Here is a 27,686-nt window from a genome sequence, read left to right on the forward strand (position 1 = left end):
GCGCTGTTCAATAGGTGGTTTGGGAGCGGTGTAGCAGCCCAGTGGGAACTTGTTAGCGCGGCTTCTCATCCACAAGCTCGATGTCTGGTAAGTTTAGCAGGATTTGGCCCTCAAAATTGTGACTTTGCTGCGAGTTCCTGCATTGCAGCATGGAGCTGTCGTGCTCGATGAAAAGATGTGGGTCTATGGTGGCGAGGACTTTCACGGTCGAACGCTTGACGACGTGTACGCCTTTGATCTGGAAGCGAAGGTGTGGGAGCTTGTGAGTACAGTTCATGTAACCTCACCTCGTCGTCTTCTTTCACTGTAGTGGCATGCTTGCACCGGGGTTTTGTTTTCATGGCGATGCTTCCGTCAACGGCAATTATCTCTACCTTTCCTCCGGGTGCGACAACAAGCTGTACATGTTGGATCTCAAAACTGTGAGCGAGACACGCTTTTTGCTGAAAGCTCAAGAACTGATAGTCGCTGCTGTGCAGAAAAAATGGTCGTCCGCGCCCCTGGAGCTTCCTGCTGCGCCAACGTCCATCGCTGTGGCTACTGGATCTGGGGACGAATACTACATCGTTGGTGGTATGCTATTCCACTGATCAAACCATCATTTTTACTGCGTGTTTCCCACAGGCATGCTGCCTCAAACGATGCTGCTCAACACGAAGTCGCGGAAGTGGACTCCTGTGTGCGTGGAGCCTCGTCTACCTCGCGAGGTATCACTCACAGACTTGAGACGCTTTTGAACGTCGGTAATTTGCAGTGAATCATTTGCAGGGCCTGAGCCTGGTGCACGCGAAGATCAAAGACCAAGCTTGTGTCATTGGCTCTGGAGGTGATCACGGTCAGGTATGTGTGATGGTCAGCTCTTTGCAGCATGATTTGAGTCGCATTTTCCCTGCAGTTGAGCGTGTTCAAGCTCGATACCATGAAGTCCTACCCGGCTACGCCATCCAAAGTGGACTTGCCAAGCTACTGCCGCGTGAGGGACAGGGATGGCTCCGTTGTAGGGACTGTGTCCGTTTCGGAAGGAGGCAAATCGGTAGCGGACGTTGCCGGAGCCATCGAACTTCTCACGGGTCAAGCCGGTTTGCTGCAAAGGAATGGAGTGGCTTTGACTCGGGGCGATCTGATTTATCCCGGAGAGAAGCTAGAGTTTTACGGAGTGCTCAAGCCTGGCAACTTGGATCTGCAACGCATGAATCTATGCGCCTGCAAGCGTTTCTTGTCCCGGATGATATGAGCGGAGAGGAATGGCTAGTACCTCTGATGGAATTCGACGCAGAGCCCTTCGTGTGGACGTGGAATGTCACAAGAGAAGCGACGATGAACTATCTGTGGCGGCATGGAGTGCCGAGGTACAGCATGCTGAGAGTCCAGTACGCAGTAAACTGTGACAGGCAACGCGAGCGCGTAGCATGCTACTCCAACACAAACTTTCCATTCAAGCTCAAGTTCGAGATCCACACAGTCTTGAGAAACCTCCTGGGTGACGGCACCGCGATTGGTTTCTGGATGGCGGAGAAGATGAGTGACGAGCTGCTATGGTGGCTTGCTTGGGCTTGAACATCAGGAACCCAACGCTCAAGCCATGGATGGTGGTGTCGGACCTCAAGGACGAGTGGCATTTTGTGTGGATGAACGGGAAGAAGGCGTCGGGCCGGAGCCAAGCGTCGGGCCGGAGCCAAGGACTTGGAATCATCCGCGATCTCGGCCACGATTACAACCGGGTCACCAACAACGAGGTTCCTGGCTTGTTCTCCAACTTGCCGGCGGTGACGAGTCGGGATCCGGTGGGCGTGGAGTGCGAGAACCCCGTGCGCTCGCCACCGTTGCTCTATGGGAGAGGCGTGAATGAAGCTGGCGATGTCGAGGTGTGGAAACTTGATGGTAGCTTGCGCTGGACAATCACCCAGGAAGACAACTTGCTTTGCGCAAAAGCAGGTGACACCGGATTGTGATATCACAGTCATAGATATGTGTGAACCGGCGCAAGCCATTTCAGTCGGCCATGAAGTTTTGACTTTGAGTAATCAAACTTGGCCAAGATTACTTTGACTATGGTTTGGCGAAAGGATACCTATCCGGCCCACGTGCTGCCGAAAGAGATTGTGGGATAAAGACTTTCATATAATTCTATATAAATTTGTCAAGAAATGCTGCCTGCCAAGACTTTGTTGCAAGGATAGGTTGTCTGGTTCTACCTATCATTTCTTTGAGTCAAATGCAAAGGCATCACGCATCACGCTTCGAGTGAGTAATTCTACTTCCACGGATAGCGTGGCTGACAAAACAAACGCTCTACAGCAATGGTGTTTCGGAAGTTAGGACATGGTAAAATTCCATTTCTCTCTGTAAACTCAATAACTTTTTGAATCACTTGAACCCAGACAATTGTCATGGTGATGGTCATGGGAAAGTGATATTATATTTCTTTTTATTCTTCTTCTTCTTCTTCTTTTATTTTTTTTATTTTTAAATTATAATTGGACTATTTCTGTGCTTCTGGAAATCAACTTAGAAGCTACCATTCTTCTCTTCCTGTACGATAAAAATGATATTTCACCTTAAACTCTCCAGGGAAGTAATCTACAAGCAGGAGTATGGCTCAACTCATCCAGATCCTTGCGGTGGTATTTTTCTATGCAGCAAGTTCTTGGGCGGCATCGGATCCTAGCAATCACTTTGCAAAGTGCACTGAAGTTATCAGCTTCTACCAACAGGATCTCTTCTTCCCAACACCCGGGCTGAATGCCACCACCGCGATTGCTCTTCCAGGCACGAACAACGCCACCATGTTTGCCCAGGTGGCCATCCTTGACGACAAGCTCACACAAGCCCCCTCGATGGACTCCAAGCTCGTGGGGAGAGCCAAGGGAATGCTAGTGTTTGATTCTCTCAGCAACATCAGCCTCCTCACGAGCCTGACCGTGGAGCTCGAGGGGCGAGATGGAAACATCAATCTCCTGGGCCAGAGCCGCGCGCTGGAGCCGCAGAGGGAGCTTTCAATCGTGGGCGGAAGTGGGGAGTTTCGATTTGTCCAAGGGTTCGCAACGCTGCGAACGTATTCGCTGGAGCCTTACGGCTCCAAGATCTTCTTCCAGTTGTATGTGATCAAACTGTGGGAGTGCTTGATCAAATCCCAGGTGTAGTGACCGAGATCTCCTCGAATAAAAAGTTTCAGCTGAATTGGCAGCACTCCCAGCATCGCTCCCAGCTCCGATCTTCCCATCTTCACGCTGCCGATTCCACCCACGCCACGTGTGATGGACATGCCTGAGCTGACCGGGCATGGCGTCGAATATGCTCTGGGCTTTCCGCCCTGGAAAGAAAGAAAAATCATCCGGAAGATAATGCTCCTCGGCGCTGACCTGGCTATGCAGCGTTTCACGGCGGGAATGGTCTCGGACATTGCATCTCGGGCTACTTCCAGTGCGGCCATCTCCAAGCCGGCGTTGATTTTCCCTTGTTTCTATAAAATTTCTCATTGCCTTTCCGAAGTTCAGAAGAAGGGAGGCCCGACTTGGGAAGAGCTGCTCATGTAGTTGAAAAGGTCATCAATCTATGTGGTGTGCAACGCATTACACTTGCGAGAGCAGTGCCAAGAACGTTTGACCCTGCATTTAGCTTCGTCAAGTTTTATAACCAAACCATGCATTAAACAAGATGATCTTTGTGATCTTCTTTAGGATCATAGATGCAAAGGCATTTGCATGGCTCTTCGGAGCCGGTCCCATGCCCAAAAAAGCTGCTGTGACTGTAATCTATCTCGTGTCCATGAGGCCAATACCAAAAATATCCTAATGGACCATATGTCGTGGTAGACAACTGGACGATGGAAGCTAAGTAAGCTTTATAATGGACTACAAATCTCAGTGTGGACGAGAGAAGCATGCACACTCATGAGAAATGTAGATTAAAAATTTTTTAGTTGGCTTTTGACACTCCAGAGGTCTTGTAGCTAAGAGTTGAGAGCTTCCGATGTTCTAGAGGACGCGACACAGCGAGGGGTCTTAAACTGAGCTGGAGACGTGCCGTTCCTGACGGCCTCCTCCATCAGCCTCGCGAGCGTTCCTTTCTTGACAATCACCAGCTCGAACGAATTGATCAGCCCGTCCATCCCTTTTCTCGTGTACTCTGGATTGTGTACGTCCACGCAGCACTTCTCTAAGTCTTGAGTTTTGGAGTAGTCGATCTCCAAGAAGATAGGAGGAACGGTGGCTGGATTAATGAAATTCAACACTTCGAAATCTCTGGCATTCTTGCAGACCTTTGTTTATGCAGAACTGTGCTGTTTTCTCTATTTCATCTGTAACCAAAGGTTTAATGTTCTTTATTCAAGGGGATGATGTTGGCAATGGCTATGGTGGTAGACATGGTGACATGCACAAACAAGCAGCACACGAAACACAAAACACCATATGCCATTAGAATTATTTGTATCAAAAATTATTTCGAATAATAGAAGTGTAATAAACAAAATGTGTCAAATTATAAGCAGCCAAGAGAGTTCTTTGATATCTTCGTGCTCACGTTCCCTGTCACTGTTCACTACGTAGTGGACTCTCAGCATGCTGTACCTCGGCACTCCATGCCGCCACAGATAGTTCATCGCCGCGTCTCGCGAGACATTCCACGTCCACACGAAGGGCTCTGCGTCGAATTCCATCAGAGGCACTAGCCATCCCTCTCCTCTCATAACTTTGATGTTTATCCGGGACAAGAAATGCTTGCAGGCGGCGAGATTCATGCGATGCAGGTCCATGTTGCCAGGCTTGAGCACTTCGTAAAACTCCAGCTCCTCTCCGGGATAAACCAGATCGCCGCGAGTCAAAGCCACTCCATTCCTTTGCAGCAAACCGGCCTGACCCGTGAGAAGTTCGATGGCTCCGGCAACGTCCGCTACCGGTTTGCCTCCTTCCGAAACGGACACAGTCCCTACAACGGAGTCATCCCTGTCCCTCACGCGGCAGTAGCTTGGCAAGTCTGCTTTGGATGGCGTAGCCGGGTAGGACTTCATGGTATCGAGCTTGAACACGCTCAACTGCAGGGAAAATGCGACTCAAATCATGCTGCACAGAGCTGACCGTCACACATACCTGACCGTGATCACCTCCAGAGGCAATGAGACAAGCGTAGTCTTTGATCTTCGCGTGCACCAGGCTCACGCCCTGCAAATGATTCACTCAGTAATTACCGACGTTCAAGTCTGTGAGTGATACCTCGTGAGGCAGACGAGGCTCACACAGGAGTCCACTTCCGAGACTTCATGTTGAGCAGCATCGTTTGAGGCAGCATGCCTGTGGGAAACACGCAGTAAAAATGATGGTTTGATCAGTGGAATAGCATACCACCAACGATGTAGCATTCTTCCCCAGATCCAGTAGCCACGCGATGGACGTTGGCGCAGCAGGAAACTCCATGGGCGCGGACGACCATCGTTTCTGCGCAACAGCGACTATCAGTTCTTGAGCTTTCAGCAAAAAGCGTGTCTCGCTCACAGTTTTGAGATCCAACATGTACAGCTTGTTGTCGCAGCCGGAGAAAAGGTAGAGATAATTGCCGTTGATGGAAGCATCGCCATGAAAACAAAACCCCGGTGGACGCATGCCACTACAGTGAAAGAAGCCGACGAGGTGAGGTTACATGAACACACATCTTTAGGAATTATTTCGAACCTTGTACTCCCACGTTCCCACACCTTCGTTTCCAGATCAAAGGTGTAGACGTCGTCAAGCGTTCGACCGTGAAAGTCCTCGCCACTATAAGGTAGCCGAGTGACCACGCGTTCCAGCCTAGAAAGAAGATATTTTTTCTGGTAAGAAATAGCAATTACCGCACCTCCAGTCGTTGTTACATGGGGACACAAGCATCATCGCTTCAAACTCGTACACTACACAAATAGACTAAAGAAGCCTCAAACTTTGTTTAAGTTGCTTTGCTGCCTCGCAATCTTTCGTCTGATGGAATCCGAACGAAAGCAAAGACCGTTGTTCCTCTTGCAACCTGATAGATAGTATCAGCCACTGTGAAGAAAACTAGCTCTGGCAGGAACAGGATGGAAGTAAAGTCCAAGTCCAGTTTCTCAAATTCAAAACCTTGCTGAGAAAAATCACGATATCATAAGGAAAATCACGAGACAGAGAAGTTTACCAGCGCATCGCTCAGGTATTTGTCCTCACAGCGTCCCCCGACAACATACTTCTTTTGATCGAGCACGACAGCTCCATGCTGCAATGCAGGAAGCAAAGTCACAGTATTGAGGGCCAAATCCTGTTCAATTTACCAGACATCGAGCTTGTGGGTGAGAAGCTGTGGTATAGGTTCCCATTGGGCTGCTGCACCGCTGCCAAACCACCTTTTGAACTAGTAATATCCACTAGCTAGTGCAAGAGGCGCCACCATAGTCGTTTAAATTGATCCAACGCAATGTCCTTAAACCCGTTATTCCAAGGGTTAGACACTTCTTCCGCAAATGGTTGCAATTCGTCTTGCTCCATGAGCCAGAAGACATTTATCGTATGTCTCATCTTGGCAAATGCTTGAATGATCAATGTCCAGGTCATCGCCGTTTGATCTTCCAGCTGCTCAAACACACGCTCTATTAGATTTAAATGCGAGTGCCCTTGTAGATTCTTGGATCAGAATGGATCAAGGCAAAGCATTCCTTTCGGGCTTTTAATACCGCTATTTTCAAATGCCCAATTTAGAAAAGTATACATCATGAGTTTGAATTAGGGAAGATAACTTCATTAAAAACGATGGATTATCTTCCACGGGATTGACTTGACTAGGCTTTACACTAGAGCAGTGAACCTTGACTTATCTAGTAAGTCAGCATTGAATGAACAATTTGTGATTATCCGCAAGTTGCCGCGTACAGAGGCAAATTGCAGGCTTTCTTGGCGGTCAAGGCTACCACGCTTGAATGGAATTGGGTAATATAAAAGAATAGCAAACTGCGCTCACATCATACTCACTTCTCTCACTCTCACACATTACAAGCATCCACTCACAGCATCACACACATTCGCACAAAAATGGCCGCTTCTGCAATTGCCGAGTTCGAGGACGCGTGCAAGAATGCAGCTTCGATCCAGGAGGAGCTTCTGCTCGGCATTCTTCGCAAGAATGCATGCTGCGAGTATCTCCAGAAGTATGGCAGCCCGCTGACAGTTGCTGCATTCAAATCCCAGGTCCCAGTTATTGGCTACGATGATATTCGCAGTGACCTCGAAAGAATTGCTGGTGGAGATCGAGGGCAAATTCTTTGCCATGATCCAATCACCAGCTTCTTCACAAGGTATCGCTAGGAAGACTTGCTTTCTTGCCAGTTTTTTACACTTGCGATTATCTAACAGCTCGGGAACGTCTTCCGGAAAGAACAAGAACATCCCGGCGACTTACGAGAACACTGTCTCTGTGGTAAAAGTCCTCGAAAGCTCTTACGCTTACAAAACAAAGTAAGTTTCCCAATCTTGTGGAAATGTGCTAAGTTGCTGGGTTGTCTGTTTTGAAGCTACTTTGATCTTGGCAAAGGACGTTCCGTGAGCCTGCTCTATTTCAAGGATCTACATGCAACCAAATCGGGTCTTGTATTTGGGCCGGTCACGGCCCATGGGATCCGAAGCACGAGATTCAGGCAGGTCTGGAGGTCCTCACGTACCACCCCGTATGAGGTTCTCGTCGCCGCAAGTGATTTTCGCGAGCTAACGTACTGCCACTTGCTGTGCGCGCTGCTCCAACGCCACGAGGTGGAGCAAGTCGAGTGTATGTACGCATACAGTATCTGTGAGGCTCTCCGGCTGTTCCAGAACGAGTACTGGGAAGAGCTTTGCAACGACATAAGAACCGCCAGCCTGAGCAAAACAAAAGTCATGGATCCAAAGCTGAGGAAAGCGTTTGAAAGAGCTGGAGTTTTTCGCAGCAAATGTGGCAACGCAATGGAAGCCGACAAAATCTTCAAGATCTGCAGCAACGAATCGTGGTCTGGAATTCTTCCGCTGTTGTTCCCCAAAGCGAAGCTCGTGTCAGCGGTGGTAACGGGCGCGATGACACACTACGTTCCGACGTTAAGCTTCTATGCCGGGGATCAGCTTCCTATCGTTGGGCAGGGTTTCTTCTCGTCCGAGGGAGGCATCGGGATCAACATCGATCCTCTTTCTCCTCCAGAGGACGTCATCTATACTGTCACACCCCGATCTCTTTACTACGAGTTTCTTCCACTTGGTGCTACTGAAGCTCTAAGCATGCATGAAGTGGTTATTGGGGAGCTGTATGAGATTCTCGTGACGAACTTTGCAGGTAGACGACAATTTGGTTCTTTTCTTTATCTCTAACAACAATCTTTCATGAAAATGTATAGGTCTTTACCGCTGCCGGATGGGCGACGTTGTGCAAATAACAAGCTTTTTCCATGGCGCTCCTCAGATGGCTTACCATCACCGCAAGAACGCAGTGATGTGCATAAACAACGAGACCGTGGACGAGCAAATGCTACAAAACGTGGTGAACAAGGTCTCAAAGGATGCCGGAGTTGAAGTGTTGGACTTCATGATCTATGGCGATCCAGCTGCCGTTCCTCCTTCCTACACGATCTTCTGGGAGCTCGGGAATGCCAAAGACTACTCCAAAACTCAAGTCTTGGAGCAGTGCTGTGCCAACGTACTTAAGTCTTTCAATCCAGAGCATACGAGAAAAGGCACGGACGGGCTGATCGATTCGTTCGAGCTGGTGATTGTCAAGAAAGGAACGTTTGAGAGGCTGATGGAGGAGGCTGTCAAGAACGGCGCGTCTCCAGCTCAGTACAAGACCCCTCGCTGCGTCGCGTCCTCGAGAATATTGGAAGCTCTCAACTCTGGACGCGTTCACAGCTACAAGAGCTCTGCAATGTCGAAAGTCAACTAGGATAAATTAATCTACATTTATCTACATGTTTGACCGTGAGTTCGGCATTATTCTAACTAAATCTCCATTCTTCGTCTTTGACTGTGCCTGATTTAAGCAGCGATCAAACTTGGCTGCAAGACTCACTAAACTTAGACTCATGACTTGAAGAACTAGAAAAAAGCCCAGTGATCAGGATCTCTAAATTCTTCCAGCGCATCACTTTGGATCATGAGAGGAGCCTGGTTCGTGCATCCTGTCCTTTTATTTTTCAAATCACCCGACCGGTAAATGCTGCAAGATCTTATCAACGTGAAAATTTCTCTAAGTGAAGATGTTATGAAATGGGGACACCCAGCCTTGTGAGCGCAGCAGCGCTCCATGCTGGGTCCACCTTTATTGCGGAAGACGGATCAAGAACAGAATGTGTCGGGCGTGATCACCTACAGAACCCAAACAGATGTGTCCCTTCTGCTGACGTGGCATCCCAGCTTGAGATTGCGGCTTAAGTCCTCAACACTCCCACTCGAGCTAAGCTGGGATCAGCCTCGAGCAACTGCACACCAAGAGCTTGGACATGCTTGGAGAATGCAGCTAGGGGCAGAGCTTTTGTGAAAACATCTGCCACCTGATCTCCCGTCGCACAATACACTAGCTCCATTGTCTCCATGGCAACCTGCTCACGAATAAAATGAAACTGTACCTGTATGTGCTTGGTACGTCCGTGATACTTCGGGTTCTTCGTCAAGGCAATTGCTCCCTGATTATCACAGAAGATAATTGTTGGAGTCTTCTGTGGATAATATACTCCACTCAATAGTTGCCTCAGCCAAACACACTCTTTGGCTGCTAAGGTAGTGGCCATGTACTCAGCTTCGGTGCTTGATAGTGCAATTGTTGGCTGCCTTTTACTGCACCAAGTAACTGCTCCACTACCAAGGCTGAACATATAGCCTGAAGTGGACTTCCTCTTGTCAACTTCACCAGCCCAATCAGCATCTGAGTATCCAACGAGCTGAATACCCCTAGGCTGCTGCTTGTAAACAAGACCATAGTTGGCAGTCCCCTTCAAGTATCTGAAAATCCGCTTTACTGCTAACCAGTGCTGGTAGCCAGGATTTTCCAAGTGCTGTGAAACTGCTCCCACTGCATAGGCTATGTCTGGCCTCGTACACACCATCAGGTACACTAAGCTTCCCACCATCTGCCTATATGGGATCCGCTTCATATGTTCCTGTTCAGCTGGTGTTGTCGGTGACATATCCTGTGAGAGTTTTAGACCAACCTCCATAGGTGTGGTTGCTGGGTTCAGCTCACTGAGTTGAAACCTCTGAAGCACGTCCAGAATGTACTTCTTCTGAGACATCTGAATCACTCCCTTCCTCCTGTCTCGGAAGATCTGAATGCCAAGGCAGTAGTGAAGAGGTCCCATGTCAACCATCTTGAATCGGCACCCCAAATCCAGCTTCAACTGCTTCATGGTAGCACCTTCACTTGAGAAAAGGATGCAGTCATCCACATAGAGAGCTATCATGGCTCAAAATTCTCCCACTCGCTTCAAGTACACGTTACTGTCAGCTGAAATCTTGGAGAACCCCAAACCCAAGAGATAAGCATCCATTTTCTCGTACCAGGCCCTGGGTGCTTGTTTAAGGCCATACAAAGCCTTCTTCAACCGGCACACTAAATGTTCCTTCCCTGGAACAACAAAGCCCTCTGGTTGCGAGATAAAGACCTCCTCATGTAGATCTCCATTCAGAAAAGCTGTGGTGACGTCCATCTACTCGACTTCCAAGTTTTCTTGAGCAGCAATGTTCAGCAACATCCTGATCGATGCATGTTTCACCACTGGTGAAAATGTTTCTGCAAAGTCCACTCCTTCTACTTGAGAAAATCCTCGAGCTACAAATCTGGCCTTGTAACGATCAATAGAGCCATCTGGCTTATACTTGATCCGGAACAGCCACTTTGTACTCACGATTCTTCTACCTGTAGGAAGCTCCACCAAGTCCCACGTTTCATTTTCCATCAGAGATTGATACTCTAGGAAAATTGCATGCTGCCACTCTGCTGCATTTGGACCAGCCAAGGCTTCTTGCAGGGTCTTGGGTACTGTGGCTTCTGCTTGGTGAAAGAGTGCTAGAAAGTCGAGTTCCATGTCCTCAGAAGGAACTTCCTCCTGCTGCTGGGACGGTGAGCTTGCAGCATAATAAAATGCTGCTGAGGTTACTGGAGGTGGCTCAGATGCACTGCGATCACGAGCTGCTCTGGCTTCAACTCTAGAAGCCTCAAGAGCCTGCTTTAATGCCACATCCTCTCTGTACTGCTGTCCTTGTTCAATCAAGACACGAACACGACTGGATCTACAAGTTGCTGCTACTTCCTGCTGCTGGCTGCTTTCCTGCTGCTGGCTGCTCTCACTAGAGCTGCCTTCCTCGAAATTGAGAGAAGGTGAGAGATCTGAGACACTCCTTGGAAGAGTTCGGCCTGCCCTGGGAGGAACTTGAGCCATGACTCCACCTCCACCTGTAGCTGCTCCGCCTGAGTGTGCACGCTGCCGTCGAGAGGCATCTTCCTCCTCGCTGTCGCTATCCTCAATTAGGGTTTGCTTACCACTAATGAGTAACGGCATCTGCTGCGAGGTGGTTGCTAGCTGGTTCTTGGTGTTGTACATCTTAGACTCGTCGAAGATGACATTCCTGCTCGTGATCACCTTCCTGGTGTTCAGGTTGAAGAGCTTGTAACCCTTCATCTTGCTTGCATAGCCAAGGAGAATGCACTTCTCACTTCTACTGTCCAGCTTCTTGGGCTCGTCCTTGAGTGCATAAGCTACACACCCAAAGATCCTGAGATGGCTCACGTCTGGTGCCTTCCCATACCACACCTCATAAGGTGTTCGTCCCTTGACAGCAGAAGTAATCAGCCTATTCCTCAAGTAGGCTGCTGTCTTCACAGCATCACACCAAAAGAAATTTGGCATGCCTGCATCTTGCAAGAGCGCTCGTGCCATCTCCACAAGAGTTCGGTTCATCCTCTCAGCCACGCCATTTTGCTCAGGAGTTGAAGGCACTGAAAGTTGCCGCTTAATTCCAGCTTGCTCACAGAACTCCTTAAAGGCGTTAGAGGTGAACTCTCCACCACCATCACTTCTCAGCATCTTGATTTTTCTGCTTATCTCAAGCTCCGCTTGCAGCTTGTAGACCTTGAAAGCTTCAAAGGCCTCTGACTTGTGCAGCAAAAACTTCACTGCTACCATCCTTGAAAAATCGTCAATGAATGTGACAAAGTATTTCTTCTTTGTCCTTGACATGGTCTGCATTGGGCCACATAGATCAGAGTGTACCAGCTCCAGGACATCCTTCCCTCTTTCACTTACACCTGAGCGAAATGGAAGGCGATGCTGCTTACTGAGGACACAAGGCTCACAAAATCCAGCTGATGATGGAGCAATGTTCAGTCCTTGGACAAGTTGTCCTCTTGCTAGCTGCTGTACTCTCTTGATGGAAGAGTGGCCTAATCTCCTGTGCCAAGTGTCTAGTGTAGCTGGTTTGTCTTCCACGCTGCTACTGAGCATTAACCTCTCAGGATACACCACTTCAGCATTCAGGCAATAGAGCCCTGCATGTCGGCGTCCCGATGCTAGCTCATAGCCTTCTCATGAGATGGTGCACCTTTTCTCGTTAAAGTCAATCTTGCAGCCTGTGTCTGCTATCTTCCCCACTGAGAAAAGAGTCTTCTTGACACCAGGCACATAGTAGACATTGCTCACGTCCACTTTCTGACCATTGGCAAGTTTCACCTTGATTGTCCCAACTCCTTGCACACTGTGCGAGTAATCGTCACCAAGGTAAATCCTCTTGTCGTCTGGAACTGGTCTCAGCTTGCCAAACAGCTCTTTGATGTATGTCATGTGCCTGTTTGCTCCTGAGTCCACCCAGATTACTTCTACTGTCAAGGGACGAACACCTTATGAGGTGTGGTATGGGAAGGCACCAGACGTGAGCCATCTCAGGATCTTTGGGTGTGTAGCTTATGCACTCAAGGACGAGCCCAAGAAGCTGGACAGTAGAAGTGAGAAGTGCATTCTCCTTGGCTATGCAAGCAAGATGAAGGGTTACAAGCTCTTCAACCTGAACACCAGGAAGGTGATCACGAGCAGGAATGTCATCTTCGACGAGTCTAAGATGTACAACACCAAGAACCAGCTAGCAACCACCTCGCAGCAGATGCCGTTACTCATTAGTGGTAAGCAAACCCTAATTGAGGATAGCGACAGCGAGGAGGAAGATGCCTCTCGACGGCAGCGTGCACACTCAGGCGGAGCAGCTACAGGTGGAGGTGGAGTCATGGCTCAAGTTCCTCCCAGGGCAGGCCGAACTCTTCCAAGGAGTGTCTCAGATCTCTCACCTTCTCTCAATTTCGAGGAAGGCAGCTCTAGTGAGAGCAGCCAGCAGCAGGAAGTAGCAGCACCTTGTAGATCCAGTCGTGTTCGTGTCTTGATTGAACAAGGACAGCAGTATAGAGAGGATGTGGCATTAAAGCAGGCTCTTGAGGCTTCTAGAGTTGAAGCCAGAGCAGCTCGTGATCGCAGTGCATCTGAGCCACCTCCAGTAACCTCAGCAGCATTTTATTATGCTGCAAGCTCACCGTCCCAGCAGCAGAAGGAAGTTCCTTTTGAGGACATGGAACTCGACTTTCTAGCACTCTTTCACCAAGCAGAAGCCACAGTACCCAAGACCCTGCAAGAAGCCTTGGCTGGTCCAAATGCAGCAGAGTGGCAGCATGCAATTTTCCTAGAGTATCAATCTCTGATGGAAAATGAAACGTGGGACTTGGTGGAGCTTCCTACAGGTAGAAGAATCGTGAGTACAAAGTGGCTGTTCCGGATCAAGTATAAGCCAGATGGCTCTATTGATCGTTACAAGGCCAGATTTGTAGCTCGAGGATTTTCTCAAGTAGAAGGAGTGGACTTTGCAGAAACATTTTCACCAGTGGTGAAACATGCATCAATCAGGATGTTGCTGAACATTGCTGCTCAAGAAAACTTGGAAGTCGAGTAGATGGACGTCACCACAGCTTTTCTGAATGGAGATCTACATGAGGAGGTCTTTATCTCGCAACCAGAGGGCTTTGTTGTTCCAGGGAAGGAACATTTAGTGTGCCGGTTGAAGAAGGCTTTATATGGCCTTAAACAAGCACCCAGGGCCTGGTACGAGAAAATGGATGCTTATCTCTTGGGTTTGGGGTTCTCCAAGATTTCAGCTGACAGTAACGTGTACTTGAAGCGAGTGGGAGAATTTTGAGCCATGATAGCTCTCTATGTGGATGACTGCATCCTTTTCTCAAGTGAAGGTGCTACCATGAAGCAGTTGAAGCTGGATTTGGGGTGCCGATTCAAGATGGTTGACATGGGACCTCTTCACTACTGCCTTGGCATTCAGATCTTCCGAGACAGGAGGAAGGGAGTGATTCAGATGTCTCAGAAGAAGTACATTCTGGACGTGCTTTAGAGGTTTCAACTCAGTGAGCTGAACCCAGCAACCACACCTATGGAGGAACATATGAAGCGGATACCATATAGGCAGATGGTGGGAAGCTTAGTGTACCTGATGGTGTGTACGAGGCCAGACATAGCCTATGCAGTGGGAGCAGTTTCACAGCACTCTGATACCCCTAGTTTTGTCACCTGCTGATCCTCTAACGAAGCCATGAACAGACTGCCATGCTCGTCATCTGAATCAGCAAGTGACAAAACATGGTCTGTTGAAAGCAGAAGTAATCTCTGATGTATGTCATGTGCCTGCAGATTACTTTTGCTTTCAACAGACCATGTTTTGTCACCTGCTGATCCTCTAACGAAGCCATGAATAGACTGCCATGCTCGTCATCTGAATCAGCTGCTGCAAAGTTAGCCACTTGCTTGCCTTTGTCTCGCTTTCTAGCTTCCTTGGCTTTCTTTGCTTCTTCATTGGTGCAGTCTCTTGCCCAATGACCAGGTTTCTTGCAAATGTTGCAAAGGCCGTCGTTTTTCTTCTTCTTCTTCTTGGACTTGCTCCCACTGGTTCCATCAGTCCCTGGAGAATTCACTGGGCCCAACCTGTCCCACACTGTTGCAGATCGCTTGCCCTTTGAAGATTGACCAGCAAATAGCGCTTGATCTTGAGATCCAACTCCCTCATTGGTCTCCATCAAGTTCTCTGCTGACTTCAACTGAAGGACTATTTCGTCAAATTTCTTTGATGAGTGAGTAGTCGCTGTTGTCAGAAGATACTTCGCCACGCCTTTGATGACAACCGACTTGAGCTTCGGTTCACTCACTGGTGTCTTCGTGATGCGTGCGATCTGGCTTGCTACCTTCCTCAACCTTCCAACAAAGGCTTGAATGGACTCACCTTCATGCTGTCTTACAGAACCGAGTTCTGTCTCTAAGTCCAGCAATGTGGTCTCATTCTCCTTTCCGAGGGTTGCTTTCAGGTTTTCCCAGTTCTCGTGCGCAGTCTTCGTGATGTCGAGATGGCAACTGAACACCTTGCCCAGGCCTCTGCCTAGAATGCCCAAGGCCTTGATGTTCTTTCCATCCTACTCTTTGCGGTCAGCCTTGTCCGTTGTGGGAGGGCGCGTCCAGGAACCGTCGACCACTGGCCACAGCTCCTTCTGCATAAAGTAGTACTCGAGTTGCTCCTGCCATCCACTGAAATCCTTGCCATCAAAGATCTCTATGGCGTCGCGCACACTCCCCATCTTCAGGATCGTTCTTCACACGGGCTCTGATACCATGTTATGAAATGGGGACACCCAGCCTTGTGAGCGCAGCAGCGCTCCATGCTGGGTCCACCTTTATTGCGGAAGACGGATCAAGAACAGAATGTGTCGGGCGTGATCACCTACAGAACCTAAACGGATGTGTCCCTTCTGCTGACGTGGCATCCCAGCTTGAGATTGCGGCTTAAGTCCTCAACAGAAGAAACACCATACTGAGTCATGCATATACTGTAGTGGTTAAAAGCTCTACATAAAAGAATGGCCTTTTTGACACGACACGAAAGATCTCAGCTAGTTTAATGCTGCTTATAAAACTCGACGAGGCTTTCCATGTCAAAGCTAGACGCGGGATCAAACGATCTTTCCACGGCTCTGTCACTTGTCACAAGTGTAACGCGTTGCACACGACACAGATTGATGACCTTTTCAACTGCATGAGCAGCTCTCCCCAAGTCGGGCCTCAAGTCGAGTTCTTCTTCTTCTTCTGGACTTTCCGAAACGAAAAGGCGGTGAATTCTCAAAAGGCATTGACCCAAAATTTCGTCCTCGACATAATCAAACTCCAGCTGCCAGCCACAAAATTACACTGCAAGTGTTAGAGTTTAGAAAACAAGCAACTAGGCTGAAAACTCACTTTCGCAAGGAAACCGAGCCCAAGCTCTAGCTCCTGGTATTCGTCGACCATGTTAAATCTGAACAAGAACAGTTCGTAGAAATCAACAGAATTATGGCCAAATCCAAAATCATCCTTGAGACAGCTGTTCGTCTTCCCACTCATTACCCGCCAACACAAGCCCGAACGAACGTTCCCAGAGATTCTCACTCGCAAAGTTGATGTATACCGGCTTAGCCACCACCTTTTCAAGAGATTCCGCTGATACTAGAGTCACTTTTCCTCCGCCGTCTACTTCACTGGGAGAGACGCTAAGTTTCTCAAGCCTTGGAGCAGTCACGATGCAAGAAACTCTGGACGAGATCTCGAGCTCGAGAGCATACTTTCCGGTGTTTGGAGGCGTTTCAAAGTAGAACCCATTGCGTCATCGTTAATGTCGGGGTTACCATAGTCGTCATGCAATTTGAGGTATATATGTTTGAGGTTTGGGCACTGGCGCAAGAATCTGTTGAGTGCCTGGTCCTGCTGCGGAACTGGCACCGTAAGATCGAGATGCAATGTGTGAAGCTCTGGCAGGACGCATAAACCCGTTGTAATTTGCCCAAAATCCTCTCCTGCGACCTCGAGGCCGTCAATTCGCAGCTCTTGGAGGTTGATGCACTCAATGGAGATACGCTGCAAAGTCTTGAAAGTTACATTCCATCCAATCTCTAGCTCCAACAGCGAGCTCCCCAAGAGCTTCGTCCAGTTTAGACTGTCTACTTTCACGGAAGTGCTGCAAAAGCAGAAGCTGGTGATTTTTTGTAGCCGGGAAGTGACCATGGAGACCGAGGTTTGCACACAGTCGCATTCGTCCAGCTCTGCCTTGTGCTTGCAACACCGGCCCATTTCCGGGCATGAAATGCTGACGCCCTCGAACCATTTCGTGTGATCGCGCCAGGAGCGGCAGACTCCCGAGAGCGCCAGCACGAACCGAAATTCATCCAGGTTCTCATAGCTGGAGACCACGATCTGATATACTTTCAAGAGGACATCAAGCGGCAGTGCTGACCAATCGGCATTCTGTGCACGAGGAAAAGACTCGCAACTTACTCGTTTTCTCTTTTCCATAGAAACGAGCCCTAAAAACCGTTTCCTTTCCAAGGAACGGGAAGACGTTTAAAGAATATGCCAAATGGCCCTAACTTCCATCTTTTAGGGGTTTTAAGGATTAGGGTTCTTCCAAGAATGCGGGCGCGATGGTGGGGGGATGATCCTGTCGGCGCTCCTTGCGGCGATCAAGGAATGCGGCATCGCCAGAAATCTGGAGCGCGGGCGCAGGCTTCACGAGCAGGCCATCTACAGCGGCCACGATTCAAACAAGTATGTGGCTGGCAGCCTTCTCAGCATGTATGCCAAATGCGGCAGAATGGAGGAGGCGCGCATGGTCTTCGATTCCATGCGCCACCGCGATGTGGTTCCCTGGACGGCGCTGGCAATGGGCTACGCGGAGAATGGGCAGGAGGAGGTCGCGCTGGAAATTTTTGGGCGGATCGAGCAGCCCAATGCGCTGAGCTTCGTGGCGGCCATGAGGGCCGTGACGGGGCTAGCGCTGCGCGAGGCGGGGAGATTGTTCCATGGGAGGATAGTCAGGGTGGAATCGCTCAAGAGAGGCGAGTGGATCCATTCGCAGCTCCACTGCCTCGTGTCGGATATGGTGGCGAATTCTCTGCTCGATATGTATGCCAAGTGTGGATGCTTGGAGAGGGCGCTCTGGATTTTCGAGAGGATGCCTTGCCACAGCATTGTGTCTTGGAACGCTCTCGTGCTGGGCTGTGCCGAGAATGACGAGGCAGCCATGGCGGTGGAGCTGTTTGAGAGAATGGTGGCCGGCAGCGCTTCTGGCCAGAGCTCCACTCCGCCGCCACCGAATGGAAGAAGTTTCGTCTCGGCGCTCAAGGCTTGCTCGGTTCTAGCATCCCAGGAAGAGAGCAAAGAGATGGTAGATGGAAGAGCTGTGAAGAGTCGAGCTTTGGAGAGAGGGAAATGGATCCACTTGAGACTTTCAAGCAACAGCGAAGTTGGCCGAGACCACTATGTGTCGAGCGCACTTCTCGACTTCTACGCAAAGTGTGGGAGCATGGTGGACGCTCGCAGGGTGTTCGATCGAATGCCACAGCACGACTCGGTCACTTTGAACGCGCTACTGCTCGGATACACGGACAACGGCGAGGACGAGATGGCCTTGGAGCTGTTCTTGAGCCTCTCCAGAGCTCTCAGTGACGGGAGGAGTTTCGTGGCTCCTCTCAAAGCTTGCAGCAATCTGGCTGAGAAGGAACAAGGCCAGATCGTCCAAGGCCATGGGAAGCTTGTCAAGTTGGAAACTCTGGAAAGAGGCATGCTCGTGCACTCGCTGGCAGTGAAAAGCCAGTGTGAGACGGACGTCTTCGTGGCGAGCATCTTGGTGACGATGTACGCGAGGTGCGGAAGCATGGTGGACGCTCGCAAAGCGTTCGACCGGATGCCAAGTCGCAATGTGGTGTCCTGGAACTCACTCATCCTGGGATACTCCGAGAATGGAGAGCCCGAGCTGGCTATCGAGTCCTTCGAGAGCATGGAACTCCAGGGAAACTCTCCAACTTTTCTAGCAGCGCTCAAGGCTTGTTCCAGCCTTGCCGACAAGGAAGAGGCGAGCTACGTCGACGGGAAGCTTGTCAAGGCCAAGTCTCTCGAGAAAGGCGCAGCTCTTCACGTCCAAGCTTCCAGAGCTGGCTGTGACTCGGACACCTTTGTGGCGAATTGCTTGGTGGACATGTATGCCAAGTGTGGGGACTTGGCCGAAGCGAGCAGGGTTTTCGAGAGCATGTCGAGCCACAGCGTGGTTTCTTTCAACGCTCTCATGCTGGCCTACGCCGAGAACCAACAGGGGGACGTGACTCTCAGCTTTTTCTCTCGAATGGTGCCGGAGGGATGCCAGCCGAATGCTCTCAGCTATGTTGCAGCGATCAAAGCGTGCTCGAGCTTGGTCACTCTGGACATTGGCAAGGGAATCCAGGCTCAAGTCTGCCGCCGCGGCTTGGAGAGTGACCCGGTTCTAGAGGCCAGTCTCGTCGACGTCTTTGGCAAGTGTGGAAGCATGATGAACGCTCAGCTGGTGTTTGATTCAGTCCCCGGCAGGGATCCAGTGACTTGGACGTCTCTCATGGTAGGCTACAGTCGACAATGTGATTCTCACATCGTTTTCGAGCTTTTCCAGGAGATGAAAGAGCAGAGCTTGAGGCCAGACGCGGTGACTTTCATCGCCATTCTCACTGCTTGCAGTCACGCGGGCCTGGTGGAGAGAGGCAAGGGCTATTTTCGAGAGATGAGCTCCAGGTATGGAGTGGAGCCCCAGATCGAGCACTACTCTTGCATGGTGGACATTCTGGGACGAGCAAACCGGCTGCCCGAGGCGGTGGAGCTGCTGGAAAGAATGCCGGTGAGAGCGAGCAGGATCACTTGGTCGACGCTGCTGGGCGCGAGCAAAAAGTGGAAGAACCTGGAAGTCGGGAGGTTTGCATTTGATTCGCTCATGGCGCTGGATGACAGTGATCCCGCAGCCTATGTGCTCATGTCCAACCTCTATAACCAAAGCTCGCAAGAGATTGTGCCTCATGGAAGTTCTTCTTGATCAACGGCCTTTCAGCTGATATGGAACGGCCAACGGCCATTCCACGATAATGCCGTACTACCTCGCGAATATTCGTACGAAACGCATAGCGACCTAGGGTTTATCGCGAGAGGGACATGGCGGCCAAGATCCAGCTTCCCTCCACATTCCTCTCGTATCTCATCATGTTCACGGCGGCGTTCACCGGCGCATCGATCGTCCATAACATCGCCAAGCCGGATCTGGTAAGCGCGATTGATCCATCGATTATTTCTTTCTCATCCACGTTTTCGTGGGGCAGAGATTGCCGAAGGTCGATGAAGCAGGCAACAAGATAGATGCTCGCGATTCTTCTGATTCTAGGGGATGAAGGAAGAATGCCGCTCTATTGCGATCGAGAAAGCCACAGCTTAGCAGCTCTGGCCAGCTTTCGCTCCATCTGACGATCCTCCCATCCATCCTGGTGCCTCTCTCCCTCTCAGCCAGAGCCGCGCAAGCCATGAGAGCCACCACTAAAGTAGCACCGCTAGGTGAGGAGCTTGGAGAGAGGGATGGCTGTCTAGCGGCCAAGTGTGGCTGGGACTCCAACCTCTTCGTGGCCAACACGCTCATTGGTATGTACTCAAAGTGTGGCTGTGTAGCCGAGGCTTGCGCTGTTTTCTCCAGGTTGACGCTCTGTCTTGGAACTCTCTCATGCTCACTGCACTCTCTGGCTATGGAGCTCGGCTTTGTGTCGGATGTCTACGTTGGAAGCACGCTGGTGGACATGTACGCGAGCTGTGGGAGACTGGACCGTGCTCGAGAGGTGTTTGAGAAGATGAGGCAGCGGGATGCTGTGTCGTGGACCACCATGATCCAGGGATGCATAGACAACGAGGAAGGGGAGATGGCTTTGCAGCTGTTTCGACGTGTGAGCTCCTGCGAAGATGGTGTTCTACCCGATGGTTCCACCTACGTGGCGGCGTTAACGGCTTGCGCTGGCCTGGCTGCGAGAGAAGTTGGATTCCAATGTGCTCGTATGAGGATCCGGGAAAGCTGGTGAAGCTCCAGTCTCTGCAGAAGGGGATGGAGATCCACAGGCAGGCTCCTACTCTTCGGACTTCTTCGTGGCCAGCTCCTTGGTGGTGATGTATGCCAAGTGTGGAAGTATGGCGGATGCTCGGGCAATCTTCGACAGGCTTCCTCGTTATGATGCGGTGTGCTGGACGGCACTGATACTCCGCTACGCGGAGAGCGACGAGACCGAGCTAGCTTTGGAGCTCTTCTGGTGCATGCAACGAGAAGTAGGCTGTCTTCCGAGCTCTCGGACGATTGTCACAGCACTGGTAGCTTGCACGGGACTGGCAGCGAAGGAACAAGGTCAGCAGATTGATGGAAAGCTCGTGAAAGTCTCGTGTTTGGACAAAGGCATGGCCATCCACTGTGAAGCTGCGAAGTTCGGGTGGGATTGTGACGTATTCGTAGCCAGCAGTCTCGTCGACTTTTATGGGAAGTGCGGAAGCGTGCTGAATGCGCGGCTTACCTTTGACAGAATGCCGCGGCATGACAGGGTGGTGTGGACAGCGATGATCCAGGCCTGTGGAGAGAATGGAGAGGATGAAGCGGCAGTGGAGTTATTCCATTGCATGGAGACTCGGGGGCTGCTGCCAAACGCTTGGACCTCTGTCGCTGCGCTGAGTTCCATTGCTACTGTGGCTGCTGCAATGGAAGAAGAGGACTGCGTGGGGACGGACTACTTGGAGAGGGTGACGAGCATCCACTCTCGCTGCCGAGACGTCCACTTTTATCATGGAGAACACGCTGATTGACGCCTACTCCAAATGCGGTAGCGTGATGGATGCCCGGAAGGTGTTCGAGTCCTGGAACGCTCTCATACTTGGGCTCGTAGACAACGGGGAAGCCGAGCTTGCGACCGAGATGTTCGCACACATGACGCAGAACGAGAGCAGTCCAGCAGCGGCAGACACCCGGACTTTCGCCGCCGTGGTCACGGCTTGGAGCAACTTGGCAGCCTTGGAGACTGGAAAGCTCGTCCACGCTCGCGTTTGCCGGCTGGGGGTGGAGTGCGAGCCATACGTATCCAATTCCCTGGTGGGACTCTACAGCAGATGCGGGTCTATAAGCGACGCCGAGGAGCTCTTTGGTTCCATCAGCGACCGGAAGAGCGTGGTGGCATGGTCGGCGCTGCTAGCCGGATACAGCAGCCAGGGAGCTTGCGAGAAAGCGTTTAGCTTTCTCGAAGGATCCACAGGGAAGGCTTAGTATGGCGTGGTGCAGGAGCTCAAGCACTACCACTGCATGATCGATATGCTTGGAAGGGCCAACCTGGTGGGTGAAGCGGTGGAGACGGTGGAAACCATGCCGTATAGAGCAACAGCCATGACTTGGACGATTGTCTTGGCGGCGTGTCACAAATGGAACAATCACGCCGCTGGGATTGGTGAAGCTGGAGCCAGAGAACGCGGCGGCCTACTTACAGCCACCGGGAGGTTGATCTCTCTCGCAATTAGTCGGTTTGGTTCCACTTCAGTTGAAAGTCTGATGTCAGCACCTAGAATGTTACATGGATTTGATGTGGTGCCTATGTGGCACCCTGAGAGAGGGAGTGAAGCCCACACCATCGAGGATGAGAAGTGGATGCGATTGGAGGAGGCTTTGTGTTTTGAATGAAAATCCTTCAAACGTGTTCTAGGCTCTTTGATCTTGATCCCTTTGAACGCTGCCGATTCGATCAAACTTCGTGTCTTGGCTTTGTTGCCTTTTTGCAGCATTATTCATTGCCACTACATTTGATGGTTTCACGACGGGCCACGTTCACACTGTTCTCATGGAAATGCAAGTCAGAGCTTTGAAAAACCATGGAACTTAAATTGTTACATCTTCAGATGAGCATAGCAACGGCTTACGGAGTCCCACGAAAAGTACGCTCCATTTCACAAGTAATTTCTTTTTCTATTTCTCTGTTCTTTTCGTTCCCAATGTGATAATCTCGTGACAGCTTAAGCTCTCTGGAAAAACGAGAGGCTTGTAAAGACTGCCCGAGGTTCCAATGTTATTCAAGTAATTTCCATGTTTCAATGCTTTTTCATCTCTCCTGGTGTGGAGTATGGATGTTTTTACTAATCAACAGGAAATGGAAGAAAATGTTTCAGTTCGATCAAATTCGCTACTCCAGGGGACGACCATCGTTTCTGCGCATGATTTAAATTTAAATTATCAGAACTTGGTTCCTCAGTTTGGGGCCCGACTTGGGAAGAGCTGCTCATGCAGTTGAAAAATGGTCATCAATCTATGTGGTGTGCGACGCGTTACACTTGCGAGAGCCGTGCTTTGATCCCGCATTTAGCTTCGTCAAGTTTTATAACCAAACTGGCCTACCATGAACCGGAATGGAAGCCCCTGAATGCCCTCCTTCTTCAGCTGCGCCGCGATCACCCTGGGGCGCCACCAGTAGACAGTCACGAATCACCATAGTGCTGCAGTGAAGAGGACGATGCAAGTGCTCAAGATCCATCTCCCTTCCATTTGCTGGATTAAGGGTAAAATGTGTGGGAGATGTGGGCGAGTACATTTAAGCCAAACAGATGGAGTGGATCTATCCCTGTCACAGCAGCTTATTTGGGCATGGAAATGCTTGTGCAGCTATGATCTTAAAGAAGATCATAAAGATCAGTCCACCAACTCCTCTAGTTGGCACTTGAGCTCCTTGAGTTCTTTTTCGTTCAAACGATAGGGGGGATGAACCACTGCCTCAGCACCCTCGACCAGCTTAATCTTATGTTCTATCGGTCGTGTGGGGGGCAACCCTGTCGGTAACTCTTCCGGCATGGGATCCTGAAATTGGTCAAACACAGACCGCCATCTCGAGTGCCTCGAGAAATGCCTTGAGAAGTGCGAAGAAAACAACATTGCCCTCAACCCCGAGAAATGCGCCTTCTTCATCAAGTCTGGAGTACTTCTCGGCCACATTGTCTGCAAAGATGGCATACTCATCGACAAGGACAAAGTCGAAGTCATACTTCAGCTCGACCCGCCAAAGAACCAGAAGGACCTCCGAAGATTTCTCGGCAAGATCGGATACCACCGAAGATTCATCCACAAGTACGCCGACATCGCCAAACCTCTCACCGACGGTCTCCAGCTCGACGCCCAGTGGATCTGGTTGGACACTCAGCAGACAGCATTTGACAACCTCAAGCTCAAGCTCACTACTGCACCAATACTCGCCAAACCAGACTGGACCAAAGAGTTCCATATCCACGTTGACACCTCTGACATTGGCACTGGCACAGTGCTTAGCCAAGCCCAGAGGGACAACTGAGACCAGCCGATCTACTACGCAAGCAGACTACTCACCTCGACCGAACACAACTACACCACCACTGAGAAAGAAGCCCTCGGCATGGTTTACGCCCTCCAGAAGTTTCGGCACTACATTCTTTCGAGCAAAGTTGTCATTTTCGTTGACCACAAGGCCCTCCTTTACCTCATCAACAAGCCCATACTCTCCGGCCGAATTTCCAGATGGTTCCTTCTACTCCAAGAGTACAACTTCAAAATCGTCCACAAGCCCGGTCGACAGCATGAACAGGCCGACTTCCTCAGCTGCATCACCACCGGAGAATCGCCCAATCGACTCACTGACGATTTGCCTGACTCCAACCTTTTCCGAATTTCAGTACCAGCAACATGGCTCGACGACATCTTTGCCTACCTCAGCTCAGCAAAAGTCCCAGCTCAGCATACAACGCCAGACCAGAGAAAGACTTTTGTCTCGAAAACCCACCGATACTCCATCATCGGCGGCAGCCTCTACAAACTCGGCATCGACAACATACTTAGAAGATGCATCAAAGTTCCAGAGACCCTCCGGATTATAAACGAAGCACATTCTGGACCGTCTGGCGGCCACTTCGCCTCCGACACGACCGTCTGGAAGATTCTCCAGTCAGGACTCTGGTGGCCGACAATCTGGCGAGACACCGAAGACTTCTGCCGGAAATGCGATACCTGCTAGAGGAATCGACTTCCGCCGAAAACTCAGAGTCAACCGCTCAACCGCGCCTTTCCAGAGATGGGGACTCGACTTCGTTGGACCCCAAATCACCACAGCCTGGAAGAACCAGTACATCATTGTTGCCACCGACTACGCCACCAAATGGGCCGAAGCAGCTCCACTCAAGCAAGCAACCGCCAAGCCAACAGCCAAGTTCATCTACGAGAACATCATCACCCGCTTTGGAACACCACTCGAACTTGTCACCAACCGCGGCAGCCACTTCATCAACGAAACCATTGGACACCTTACCGAAGAGTTCCAGATCCGACACAAGACATCAACGCCCTACTACCTGCAAGGCAGCGGCCAAGCTGAAGCCACCAACAAGACCCTCAAGACAATTCTCAAGAAAGTCATCAGCGATTCCGGCAAAGATTGGGACGAGAAACTTGCAGACGTTCTCTGGGCCTACCGGACAGCATACAAGATCACCACCAACATGACACCGTTCAAGCTCGCCTTTGGAATAGAAGCCATAACAAACTCCATTTGACTCTATTTTGCATGTTGGTCCTGGCATTAGGATGTTGGATGCTCTAGGACTATTACAAGTTGTTATACCTTCACTCCTTAGGCTATATGCTCAAGAGTTGCACCATTCTCAAGTTCTATTGTTCCTTGGTTCTATGCTTAAAAGTTTAGCACCCTTTTTTCGTTCAGTGGCCCAAGGCTCTAAAACTCAAGTTTCACACTACTGTCCTTTAGACATATAGCATGTGGCATCTGGCACATAGAGGGTTTAAGTTTTGTTTCATGGTTATCCAATAGTAAATCACTATAGGATGAAGGGTGAAAACCACGTGTGCTACATTTTGTATAAGAGGTGAGTCTTAGCAAGTACTATCAATAAAATTGGGCAAATAGTCTTGTTGCATATGTAAAGATGAAAATGATGATTCGAATGGGTACACGTTTGGGTGCTAAGAGTTCGCATTTGTTCCTTGGGTATGGATTTTGGTTACCTTTTGTATCATATTGTATGAGGTTGCACTTGGGCTCATAAGAAGGATTTGAGGTGTATTGTTTTACATGAGTTTACACTTGGGCTCATGAGTGAAACATATTAGCAACTCAAAGTTGTATTTTGAGTTAGCAGGATTAATGTTAGTCTATCGATGGTTCAATGTATCATGGGTAAAAATAAACCTTCCCTAGGTTTGCTAAGAGTGGTAAATAGGTTGGTCTATAGCTATTTAGCATAGCATTAGTGAATCCTTCTTAGGCTTGATTATGAATGGATCAATCAAGACTGTAAGGATTAGTTTATTGGTTCAAATAATTATTCTCTCATAAACTTTTCTTGGATTGAATTGAAGGCAATGCGAATATAAACTTTGAATCTATCTCATAGTCTTCACTTTAATTTTGATTGAGAGTTGATCATGCATAGCTAACCTCTTTAAAGCATCCTCAAAGTTATTGACTAGTTGTGTTAGTGAGTTTATTGTGGTTAAGTTGGATTTAAGTGGTCATTTAGTCTGTGTTTGTCTATGTACTTGAGGTGTTACCTTCTTGTTGGACAAGTATAATTCGATGATGTGTGTTTAGTGTTTAGGTCTTATAAAGGCAAATTAAAGAGTGATTGTTGGTTGTTTGCAACTAGTGGTTACTTGTAGACTTTGTCAAGGACTTTTGACATTTGTTTTGCTCGATAAAGATTTATTAGTGATGGGCTTGTTTTGTTAGATGGTGTTGCGAAGGATCATGTCGTTAGACTTACATGATTTTTCTATGTTAGCATATTGACTCTACCTTTGTCAATATCATTTGGTTACGTTTAGTCCATGGTATTGAATTTCATTAAGTCTTGGATGTGGTGAATCACTCTTTGATGATGTGTTATCAATCACTCCTTGAGGATTGGTCTTAGGTTACTAATTAAGGTATCTTCGACTTTGGTTAACTTGGTTGCTATAGAGCTTTAAGTGGTAATTTACTTTTGCTTTTTATTAATTTTGTTATGGTGTTAATGGCATTCAAGTGATGCTTTGTTATTGACATTGTTAATATTGAGATTTAAGTAAGTGGGATGAGACGTCTCTCCATGGGATTAATAATGAGTTTTATTAGTTTCAATGGAGATTATATTAATGATTTGGCTGTAACTTTATGTTCTTAGCATTCGTGCATTTGCTAATTAGCAATTGTATTGGCATTCAAATAAACTGAGTGGCAAGTTGAGATAATTGTGTTCTAAACAAGATTATTTAATAAAGGTTGAGCTTTAGCTTTTCCTTGAAAAGTGATTTAGTCATAGACTATGCTACCTTTCCGAAAGAAAGAGTTAGTGATCGATATTGAAATATTTGAATCTTTGTTAGATTTGAGTTGGGGATATATTAATCATTGATGATTTTTCTTGTATTTGTTATGAAGTGAGTTATGTTTTGTTATAAATGGATTCATGGAGGATTATTTAGTGATCACTTGTTAAGTATAACTTCATTGTGCTTAGCTTTTGGATTGATGCAGATATGCTCTTTATTAGTTTTGTATTATAAAGTTTAATTTATGAATGTGTTAAGGAGGATATTATAAGTTGTGCCATGATTTCTTCTTTAGCATTAAAGTTAGTTTATGTAATACTCGTAATCATTGTTAGACAAGATTTAGTTATATGCTTTTTTAAACTTTTGATTTTTTGAGTTTTATGCTCATTGTTCCATTTGTTATGAGTTGTTGGGGAAAACATTTTAGTTTATTAACTTTGATGTTCAAGTTAGTATTTGCATCTGGCAATCATTAGT

General features: G+C 49.0%; 6 protein-coding genes across 6 annotated transcripts; all 6 read left to right on the forward strand.

Annotated features, from left to right (window-relative positions):
• Positions 1-2,442: 2,442 nt before the first annotated feature.
• On the forward strand, positions 2,443-3,200 carry LOC9634221 (dirigent protein 23). Its single transcript, XM_002981833.2, has one exon. It carries the CDS (start codon positions 2,595-2,597, stop codon positions 3,141-3,143), a length of 549 nt encoding a protein of 182 aa, XP_002981879.1. The 5' UTR covers positions 2,443-2,594; the 3' UTR covers positions 3,144-3,200.
• Positions 3,201-8,451: 5,251 nt separating this feature from the next.
• Positions 8,452-8,898, forward strand: LOC9634844 (indole-3-acetic acid-amido synthetase GH3.5). The gene has a single exon (XM_024686871.1). It carries the CDS (start codon positions 8,452-8,454, stop codon positions 8,896-8,898), a length of 447 nt encoding a protein of 148 aa, XP_024542639.1.
• Positions 8,899-17,491: 8,593 nt separating this feature from the next.
• On the forward strand, positions 17,492-19,920 carry LOC112350571 (pentatricopeptide repeat-containing protein At1g11290, chloroplastic-like). Its single transcript, XM_024686969.1, has 2 exons — positions 17,492-19,436; positions 19,488-19,920. Exons 1-2 carry the CDS (start codon positions 17,502-17,504, stop codon positions 19,899-19,901), a joined length of 2,349 nt encoding a protein of 782 aa, XP_024542737.1. The 5' UTR covers positions 17,492-17,501; the 3' UTR covers positions 19,902-19,920.
• A 16-nt stretch (positions 19,921-19,936) lies between these two features.
• On the forward strand, positions 19,937-22,479 carry LOC112350572 (pentatricopeptide repeat-containing protein At3g29230-like). Its single transcript, XM_024686971.1, has 2 exons — positions 19,937-20,125; positions 20,182-22,479. The coding sequence occupies exon 2, from the start codon at positions 20,380-20,382 to the stop codon at positions 20,920-20,922; it is 543 nt and encodes a 180-aa protein (XP_024542739.1). The 5' UTR covers positions 19,937-20,125; positions 20,182-20,379; the 3' UTR covers positions 20,923-22,479.
• On the forward strand, positions 21,029-21,688 carry LOC112350538 (pentatricopeptide repeat-containing protein At1g03540-like). Its single transcript, XM_024686872.1, has one exon. The coding sequence runs from the start codon at positions 21,029-21,031 to the stop codon at positions 21,686-21,688; it is 660 nt and encodes a 219-aa protein (XP_024542640.1).
• Positions 21,714-22,142, forward strand: LOC112350539 (pentatricopeptide repeat-containing protein At4g39530-like). Its single transcript, XM_024686873.1, has one exon. It carries the CDS (start codon positions 21,714-21,716, stop codon positions 22,140-22,142), a length of 429 nt encoding a protein of 142 aa, XP_024542641.1.
• Positions 22,480-27,686: the final 5,207 nt, after the last annotated feature.

The sequence above is a fragment of the Selaginella moellendorffii genome, unplaced genomic scaffold (genome assembly GCF_000143415.4).
Source record: "Selaginella moellendorffii unplaced genomic scaffold, v1.0 SELMOscaffold_51, whole genome shotgun sequence".
NCBI lineage: Eukaryota > Viridiplantae > Streptophyta > Lycopodiopsida > Selaginellales > Selaginellaceae > Selaginella > Selaginella moellendorffii.

What these genes read in the sequence shown, in the direction of transcription:
- LOC9634221 (XM_002981833.2), top strand. Translation starts at nt 2,595, where the DNA reads ATGGCTCAACTCATCCAGATCCTTGCGGTGGTATTTTTCTATGCAGCA.
- LOC9634844 (XM_024686871.1), top strand. Translation starts at nt 8,452, where the DNA reads ATGTGCATAAACAACGAGACCGTGGACGAGCAAATGCTACAAAACGTG.
- LOC112350571 (XM_024686969.1), top strand. Translation starts at nt 17,502, where the DNA reads ATGATCCTGTCGGCGCTCCTTGCGGCGATCAAGGAATGCGGCATCGCC. An exon ending in TGACTTGGACGTCTCTCATG is followed by an intron (nt 19,437 to 19,487) that starts GTAGGCTACAGT and finishes GAGCTTTTCCAG; the next exon opens with GAGATGAAAGAGCAGAGCTT.
- LOC112350572 (XM_024686971.1), top strand. Translation starts at nt 20,380, where the DNA reads ATGAGAGCCACCACTAAAGTAGCACCGCTAGGTGAGGAGCTTGGAGAG.
- LOC112350538 (XM_024686872.1), top strand. Translation starts at nt 21,029, where the DNA reads ATGGCGGATGCTCGGGCAATCTTCGACAGGCTTCCTCGTTATGATGCG.
- LOC112350539 (XM_024686873.1), top strand. Translation starts at nt 21,714, where the DNA reads ATGGATGCCCGGAAGGTGTTCGAGTCCTGGAACGCTCTCATACTTGGG.